At 35.3% G+C, this 9,785-nt stretch overlaps 1 protein-coding gene across 2 annotated transcripts; it reads left to right on the top strand.

The window, feature by feature from the left end:
• The first annotated feature begins 809 nt into the window (after positions 1 to 809).
• atp5pd (ATP synthase peripheral stalk subunit d) lies at positions 810 to 5,161 on the top strand. Of its 2 annotated transcripts, none has more exons than XM_026215249.1 (6): positions 810 to 922; positions 1,376 to 1,507; positions 2,699 to 2,795; positions 2,882 to 2,953; positions 3,296 to 3,358; positions 4,867 to 5,161. In XM_026215249.1, the coding sequence occupies exons 2-6, from the start codon at positions 1,386 to 1,388 to the stop codon at positions 4,996 to 4,998; spliced, it is 486 nt and encodes a 161-aa protein (XP_026071034.1). In that variant the 5' UTR covers positions 810 to 922; positions 1,376 to 1,385; the 3' UTR covers positions 4,999 to 5,161. The 2 variants fall into 2 exon arrangements, with proteins under 2 accessions (XP_026071034.1, XP_026071028.1); XM_026215243.1 differs by having other exon boundaries at positions 823 to 926.
• Positions 5,162 to 9,785: the final 4,624 nt, after the last annotated feature.

Consider the following 9,785-nt stretch of genomic DNA (forward strand, 5'->3'; position numbering starts at 1 on the left):
CAGAAGGGTCACAACACAGGTGCCTTTTGTGCTTCTCACATGTGTTTTTTAAAAATTAGAAGCAAACTCAAATTTCACAAACAGATTTCACCTCTGTGTATTTCAGCTGATCTTGTGCTCAGTGGATTCTGTCAGTGGGGGATGATCCTAAAATGTTAACTATTTTAGGCTAATGTCAAATTAAACTGTAAAACTGCCAACCCAGTTACCTTTCTGAAGACAGGATTATATTTCACTACAGTACTGAACAAAAATCATACAGAACTTTACTTTGAAAATCACTGAAAAAAAAAAGTCGCAGATAGGCAGACGGCCACAGACCAGCACAGGTCAAAATGTCTGAGACTTAAAATAGTCAACAAGCAGACTTGCGTCAGAGAAAAAAATTAGCCAACACAACATGCCATGGGGCCGCTGAACATCGAAAGGTTTTTGGTTTAGTGTAAATATGCAAATAACTCATTCAAAACATGTGTATGTTATTGACACACTGATGTGTATTGCTGGAAGGTTGTACATTGGTCTGTATAAATGTCTATTTGACTCATCAAATTGTTGTAACAGCTGATTTTTTGTTTTGTGATAAGCATTTTGATATTTTGATAAAATAAGCCTACTCGATGGATTGCCTTGTAGACATACCCTTTAGCCTAACCATAAAATGTTAACATGGTAAGCATAGGTTCCATCAATATAAAATAAATAAAAAATGACACAAATCTCTGATTTTGAAAGCACCAGGTAGCACCGTAAATATTATATATAACATTCGCGCCCCCTAGTGTACAGTACAATGCATTGCAGTGTTGCAGCTTTCCTCCAGTCCGCTGGGTGTCAGTAGCGAGCGCTGATTTCTTAACCGCGCTTCCGCTCTGCGGCCTCCTTCACGCTTCTGTCATTGCAGCGGCTTGATCCTCGAGCAGTAAGTTCGTGTCGAAATTCATTCGTTTGATAAATATTGAAACGCCGATTGTTTTTATTTGAATTAATAATGAACACTAGGTTTATCTTTCCTGTTAATGATAAATGAAACTGTTTTTGGGTGGTTATATTTGTGTTTATCTTCTAGAAGTCATACGCTGACCTTGTCTTGTTCACTTGGGCATAGAAGGCTTTTCGTTTGAATTGTTCTTATTAACATAATTTGTGATTTAAAAAATGGAAAACAATTACTTTTATGAAAGCTATTTAAATGCGAAAAGGTTTTTCTAAGCTGGTGTCTTTCTGAGTCCTGAATGTTGGTATTCTGTGACTGTTTAGATCTGGATAACATTCATGAAGTGTTTTGCTTTGTATGCAGTTGGGGTAAGTTTGCAGGCTTGTGAAGGATCTTTGTCATTCTGAATAACCGTGTCTGCATGAAATGTTTTGCCAGGAGCAGAGAGATGGCTGGGCGCCGTGCAGCTGTGAAGGCCATCGACTGGGTGGCTTTTGCAGAGAGGGTCCCACCGAACCAGAGGGCCATGTTCAACAGCTTGAAGACCCGCAGTGATTCTGTAGCTGCTAAGTGAGTCTGTCTGCTGGCTCCATGAAGCATGTGAACTGCACAGTTTCAACTAGCTAAATAAACCATCATCATTGTGCCCTTGTGCAAAAAAAAAAAAAACATAGGTCAGGTGCAGGTCAATGGACTGTCCCAGTAATAAGTGTACTATATGTAAAAGTAAAAATAAAAAATTAGATATACATATACTTGACTAAAGTTGTGTTGATGCACTGTTTAACAATTCTTCTTCCTCAAGATATTGAATAAGTACTTATGGATTAAAAAACAAAAATCTACATGGATTGGTTTCTGTTTGTTTCAGTCCAGTCAGAGCCAGTTCTGTTGTCTAGACAATAGTGGACAAAAAAAAAAAATTCTGATATTCTACAGTTTCATTCACGATGTAGATCTAATATCACAATGCTTTGCGATTACAACATTGTGAACATTGTGAAATATTATATAATATACAATTTGAAATAACTGCTTTGTATTTGAGTGTGTTTAAAAATGTAATTAATTCCTGTGATGGAAAGCTGAATTTTCAGCATAATTCCTCCAGTCTTCAGTGTCACATGATCCTTCAGAAATCATTCTTATATGCTGATTTGCTAAAAAATTTTTAAGAGTTTTCCTGCTTAATATTTTTGTGAAAAATGTGATGCACTACTATTCAGATACTTTTAATTAGAAAGGGCACATTTAAATGATGAACTTGATTGCAAAGATATTTATAATGTTACACAATTTCTGTCAAATAATAAATAAAAAAAAAATGAAAAAAAAAAAATTAAGCAGCAAAAACTGTCAACATTGATTATGAGCCATTATTAATAATTGAGCAAATCAGTATTTTAGAATGATTTCTGAAGGATTATGTGACACTGAGGACTGGAGGAATGCTTTGCCTAAAGGAATATATTCGATTTTAAGATTTTAAGAAAACAATTTTAAATTGTAATTTTATTTTACAATATTACTATTTGTACTGTATTTTTTTATTAAATAAACCTAGAATCTGTGAGCATATAAAACACGTCAAAATATAAAAAAATTAAATATTCCTAACTTTGACTGGTTGTGTGTATAAATGCTGAAATACACAAGCACAGGTTTTTGGGTTTAGATATAGATTTAGAAAATTACAGAAACATTAAATTTCATATCAAACAAGTCAATTCTAATTTGTGCTGAACTATGTTTTACTTGCAGACTTGCGTCCTTGCCAGAGAAACCAGCTCCCATCGACTGGACTTACTACAGGAGTGTTGTGGCTAAAGCAGGCATGGTGGACGAGTTTGAGAAGAAGGTGAGAGCCAGTGATGTCTTGCTTTCCCTTTTCTTGTGTTTCTAGGTGTCTTATCATCTTTTTCCTCCCTGTGTCTCATTCCACAGTTTGCTGACTTGACGGTCCCTCAGCCAGTGGACACTCAGACAGCAAAGATTGATGCCCAGGAGCAGGAGGCCGTGAGTCTCTCCTCATACTTCAGCAAAGCACATATTTTCTACACTGTTATTTAAGTGGACACAACAAAAAAAATTAACATATTTCACTTATAGGCAGCCATATAACAATACAGGTTTATAAACCGGAACATTACCCACAACTAGTTTAGACATTTGAATACTTCAGTCAACATTTTTGAGAGCCAATGCAAATTAATGATTGAAGAGGTCAGAGTTTTGAAAACTTGACAATTTTAACATCATTCTGTAAATAGTTACTTTTACTGTACTAGGCCAAATTCAGGGCATTTGCTTGTTCCAGTAGTTATTTGCATGTAATTGTTGTCTCTTAATGTATTTCAGAACAAAACTGCAGCTGCTTATTTGGAAGCATCTAAAGCTCACATTGCTGAGTATGAGAAGGGGGTGAGTTTAACCTGCAGCATTACTGTGTTGATAAAGTCACTTGGCAATTTATTCTAATCTATCTTGGCAAATTAGTCTAAAAGTGCATGTAATTGCCAAACCATTTAATGATTTTGCATCTAGACCAGAACATGATCCCATGGCTTTTGTCATGTGTTTCTAAGAAATAATGACTTCTTGCTGACCCATTGAGCATAACCCTAATACTGAGTAGTCTAAAAATGTTAGAAGTAGATAATGTGATAGAAGAAACACATGCGCAAAAATGTACATGAGCTAATGAGCTGCATGATAAATCATAATAAAATCATAATTAGACAGAAGTTGGATTGTCGTGTGTATCTTTTGGTGCTTTTCCACTGCACGGTGCGGCACGGTACTTTCGGTATGGTTCACTTTTGGTTTTTTTTCCACTGGGTACAGTACCTGGTACCTTTTTTAGTGCCACCTCGGTTGATGTCCCAAGTGAACCGTACCATTAACAAAACGTGACGTGAAAACTGCTGATCATTGTTTGATCAGTGTTGTCACTACCTGTGTCACTGAACTTGTGACACTAACTAAAAATGGCTGTTTCATGGTCTGTAGAGGAAGTACAGAGTCTCTTTCATTGACGGTGACATGGAATGAAAAAGTTTTTCAGGAGTCGTAGCAGTATTTGTGGCGCAACTGCTGCAACTTAATATTCCCGCCCACTCTAAAGCGGTACTAAGCTACTGTGGAAATGTAAACTGAGCCATCCCGAATCGTTAAGTGAAGCACTATTCTGTGATCAGCAGTAAATCTCCATCCGAAGGCCAGAAGGCGCTCTCGCTGTGAAAGTCCAAATATGCCCCGAAGAAGAAACTCAGGAAATCGCTATAGTGGTTGCTGAATAAATAATAAACAAATAAACAAAAGATTTAACTACTTTCATTGGTTCAAGTGACTAATAAACACATGACTACGGCAATATATGGTTTGTCTAAGGTATTATTATAATATTATAACAAAGTATATCTATTATGCAATGCTAATCGACATAGCCTTTATTACTGCTTAGAATACAATGAAATCTGTTGCGTGCTTTATTCTATGTATGAAGACATGTCGTCTCTCAGAAGGATTTTTCAAATAGGTTATGAAGTGAGTTTGGAGTAAAGACATGTTATTAAATGTGGTATATTCACCTGCTTTCAGATGGAGTAGCATTTAATACATAGAGCTGTAGTTCACTGACAAGCTATGCAAACAGCTGTCATTATCACTAGAGTTTTTTCTTCGACCTCATAATCGTACGATTATATCATCTGCATAGTTTTTTTTTTTTTTCTTGCATGCAGGTGAATGAGATTTACTACTGATCACAGAACTGACAAGATGTGCATGACAATCACATTCGATTCATCCTGCAGCCCTATTAGCTAAATAATTTGTCTTGGAAACCCATCAATAAAAAGATTGGATTTGATCAAATTCAAGATTATGAAGCATTTTACTAATTTTTCCACTCTGTTTGTCCTTGGCAGCTTGAAAAGTTCAGGAACATGATTCCTTTCGATCAGATGACCATAGAAGATCTCAACAACACCTTCCCAGAGACCAAGCTGGACAAGGTCAAACATCCATACTGGCCACACAAGCCTATTGCCGACTTGTAATTTATTAGCAGCAGCCAGAGCTTCAGGAATGTATCTTTGAATCTGAGGTTGCTCTGTATAGTCTGGTCTGAGTAATGCTTCTGCTGTAGAAGTGATTCCAGTCGTGAAATGACCCATTTCTGATTTATTTGTGGATAAAAATAAAGACGAATTGTTTAAATTACATTTGTAATCATTTTTGCACAACATTTTGAAATAGAAGTAAAAAAAAATATTACTAATAGTATTAAGCAATTAGCCATGAGAGGTTGGGTTTTTTTTTTTTTTTTTTTTTTTTTTTTAAACAACCAGTAAATGCTGCTTTTTTTTCTTTTCTTGGTAGTTTGCCCAAAAATGAACATTTGCTAAAAATATACTCTGACTCAGGTCAGCCAAGACGTAGATGAGTTTGTTTCTTCATCAGAACAGATTTGGAAGAATTTAGCATTACGTCACTTCCTCAACTATGGATCCTCTGCAGTGAATGGGTGCCGTCAGAATGAGAGTCCAAACAGATGATGAAAAAAAAAATCAAAATTGTATTATTATTAAACTTTAAAATCTTTCTTTACAGTGCACTGACTGAACTAGTGGAAATTTTATTATATTTGAGTCTGTTAGACTCAGGCCAAGAAGACTGTTGAAAATTAAAGACTATGCTATCCAAATCTTATTTCACTGAAAATGTGCAAAACTTGAATTTTCATGCATCATTTAAATAGTTTGGACATCTTTGATTAATAGTCACCACTGTATAAAAATGATGAACAGAAATTGGAGCTACACAGTGAGTGTCTTTTATGTGATGCTTAGCTTTAGTCACGGCTGTCGTCTCAAGGCCACATCATAAACCTGCATTCGTCATGCTCAGAAATTTGAGAAACTCTGTTCTTTTGTTTTGGGCATGAAATATGTACTCTGTCTGTGTGTATGATAGTTAAATATATATGAAGACCCCTCAAAAATCCTCCTTTGTCTAAATCTTTTAATTTCCATAGCTATAAACCATCATGACCTGGCTTCGAGCCGTCTGATCCCTAAACCACTAGAGGGCGCAGTCAATCTACATATCTATATATAACAGTAGCTGGACGTGATACAGGGCAACTTGCATACATTGAATAACAACGAAAGTATTATTATAATACTTATTATTATAATATAATAAGTTTATAGTCCGGCTCAATTATGATATTAATAATTAAACAATAAAACATTAATAATATCTCTGGCATCTAACTAATACTATTAGTGAGTCATTCCAACTAGAAACCCCTATGATTCGAGTTCCTCTGATCACTTTAAGTGTATTTCATCTGTCGAGCCACCAAAATCTATTTTAAAAATCTTTTTGTATTCATTGAAAAAAAAGAAGACATATATTTTATCTATATATTAGAAATGATCTTGTTTTTTTCAGTGGACACCACCTATTTTGTCATGTCCCTCATGGCCTTCTATGAAAGTGTACCTGGGATATAAATAATACAATTTGAAAAAAAGTCCATACATTTTGCTATTCTCATAAATATCTATCTGAACTGGTAATGTTTTTTTTTTTTCTAAGTAAATTCTTGATTATTCAATAAAATTACTATTTAGTTCAGTACTTCAGTAACCCCTCAACCCCGTTACACAAAATCATAAAAATAATGAACTGATCCTTATGTGACATCATTAATAGGAAGTGACACCATATGACCTCTGAACAACATTGTGAGCAGACATGGGCGCTACCATCTTCTTTTACAACCATACCATTATTAATATTGTGATATTGTGATTGTCAAGCTTAACAACTCAACCCTGTTTCATCAAATAAAGACAGAAAATGATTACTTGTGAAAATGTGACATTATACATGATTTCTTAATCTCACATGTGCTCTCCTGTTATTCACTACATTTAGGGTAAGGGCCGTTTTGAGCAATATATATTTGTGTGTGTGTGTGTATATATATATATATATATATATATATATATATATATATATATATATATATATTTATATATATATCCTCTTGGAGTTTACTTATAGAAGACATTTCCACTTACTCAAATTATCTTTGTAAGTGTGGTATTCATGGCATTTGACATTCCTGGGCAGTCATGCGTGTTATAGATAGCAGAGGTTGAGGGAACTTTTTTATGTCAGCACATTTTCCAGTTTAATAGGCGTGTTTGTCTGCCTATAATCAATCTCTGAGCTCATGGCAACAAACAGAAACAACTGTTTGAGCAGCCAGGCATTCGGTCTGTCAGTGAGAGGAACGTCTGCTAATATATCTGATGCTGTGTTCAGTGTGGCAGTGCATGACCCTCAACAACACGGCCAGAAATATGCTCACAAATGACTCTTTATCTGAGAGAACCATTCAAAACAGAAAGCCAGAAACACTGGCTACATTGCAGTTAAAGAGTGAGATTTCCCGGAGTCTCAACACATCTTGTGCGCTGCTTTTCATTTACTATTCACTCATTCATTTCATATATATTTTTAAATAAACATTTGAATGATATTCATATGTAAGCACAGTTTATATTGTCTACAAAAGCCTTTAGGCCAAAAGTTTTTAAAATCACAAGAACCACAAATTCACTTAACTTTTTTTGATTAGTCAAAACCAAGTTTTTTCAAATATTTTAACTACAGTACATTTGAATTTAATTTCTATTAACATGCAGTTAAGTTTCCTAAAACATCCCACTGAGTTTGTCTTGTGAAAATGTTGCAAAATGGAGTATCTTTTCATCAGATTCACACAAAACTCAAAATCATCACAAGTCAAGTCATCTTTATTTGTATAGCGCTTCAAACAATACTGGTTGTTTCAAAGCAGCTTTACAGTTTCACACAGGAAAATAGTTTGTCAGTAATGCAAGAAGACATTATTGATTATAATCTGCACGATTTACAGCCCCGTCACTGTTGTTTACCCTCAGCTCATAATATACTGCTTATTGTGTTTACTCTGGCATTGTCATTGTATGCTTCCTTTAGTCAATCTCCATGCCTGAGCTCATTCTCAAGATGTTACTGTTGCCCTCATGAAGAATATAAATGCCAGGATTGTGCATATGTGCAGCAACCACTGCTGACAGTGTGTGCGTGTGTGTGTGTGCGTGTCTGTGACTGTTGTTTAATATGTACTTTCCCTCTACTCAGCCATTCTTTCCACAGCTGATGATACAGCTGTCACACACACACACTTGTCCCTGTTCATAGAGCTGTCATCACACCGGGACCTGCCATAGATAGAGTAATGATAAAGATCTGACACCGTCCATGGATCTGGCTCTGTAGATATGTTACTTTTTTTGTGACACATCTGTGACACATCTCAGATCTGACACTAGCAGATATTACTCATGTCCTGTCTGGAGGTGTTGGTTTGAGCTTTGCACTTGATTGGTTCAACAAAAACACTTTTTTTAAAGGTTTGCTAATTTGCAGAACTTTTTGTTCTTAATATAGCGATTTAAATTCAGATCAGAACATTGGTTCTAAGTATTGAGGAAACCAAAGTGTTTTTTTTTTTTTGAGCCTCAGAAATGTTTTGTCCAACTCAACCTTCATACAATACAGATAAATAAATAAATAAATAAATAAATAAATAATGTATTGCACGTGCCAAAAAAAAAATATTGTTTTCAACACTGAAAATAACAAATAAACGTTTCAATAAATAAATAACATTAAACGTTTGGTGTCATAAGGTTTTGAAAAACTTTATGACCCCAAACTTTCAAACAGAAGTGTTTGTTTAATAATACATTTATTATATATTGTAATATTGTTACTTAAATAAATAAAAAATTAAAAAATAAAACAAAATACGTAAAAACGGAGTAAATTAAATGAAATAACTTCTGTTTTATATAGTATATTAGATATTTATATATAAATTGTATTCATGTTTCTCTCTTTTCAAAATAGTCCAAATATGCCCAAAATAGCCCCCCCCCCCCCAACATGAGATATTTTGTTGCCTCTTACTGTGTGCCCCTCCCTCATTTCTTACATAAGTTGTATCAGATCGGAGAGTTTCTCCAAACAGAGCTCTTTTGTTGTGTTGGAAAAAACAGGCCTGAATTCCATCAGGTGATCCAGTGATTGCATATAGAGGCCAATGAACCTGTGTGCACTTGGCTTGCAGCCTTCATGACTAACAGTAGCAATTTGTAGTCGTTCCTGGCAGAAGGATGAGACAGTGAGAGATTGGTTTCCTGTATGAGATGACACTATTGTTGTCTGTTTCTAATAGGCGAGACAAAGCTAAGGGATTTGCTAACCATTTCAGGCTTGTTAGAATATCCAAACAAGAATCAGCTCAAAAATCTCACTGAATGAACTCGAAACCTTTTGTAAAAATCTGTTTTATATTGTACCATGACATACCGTATCGTATCATATATCATATCATATCACATTTAATGTATTCTGTCTCGCTGCTTTTTGTCGTACCTAACTATACCCTTTGCCTTTTTGCTTCACAACATAAATCCACAATATCTACACCAAAGACAATATATATCTTTTCAAAACAAAGATAACAGTTCTATGACAATCTCACACACACATTATGGAATGACATCTATGTCTCTGTCAATGTCTTTCAAACCCCCACCTTTCCATCACTCTCACTTTGCCCCGGAGCAAACCGCTCACATCCGCCTCTGTGTGGCCCTCCGTCTGCATTTCCCAATCTCCTTATCCATTGTGCCCTGGAGAGATCCATCCATCATCACATTCCGTCCGCCTGTTTCCTGCTGAGCCCGAACCAACATTGTCACCTCACAATGGCTGT

The sequence above is a fragment of the Carassius auratus genome, chromosome 3 (assembly GCF_003368295.1).
Source record: "Carassius auratus strain Wakin chromosome 3, ASM336829v1, whole genome shotgun sequence".
Classification (NCBI taxonomy): domain Eukaryota; kingdom Metazoa; phylum Chordata; class Actinopteri; order Cypriniformes; family Cyprinidae; genus Carassius; species Carassius auratus.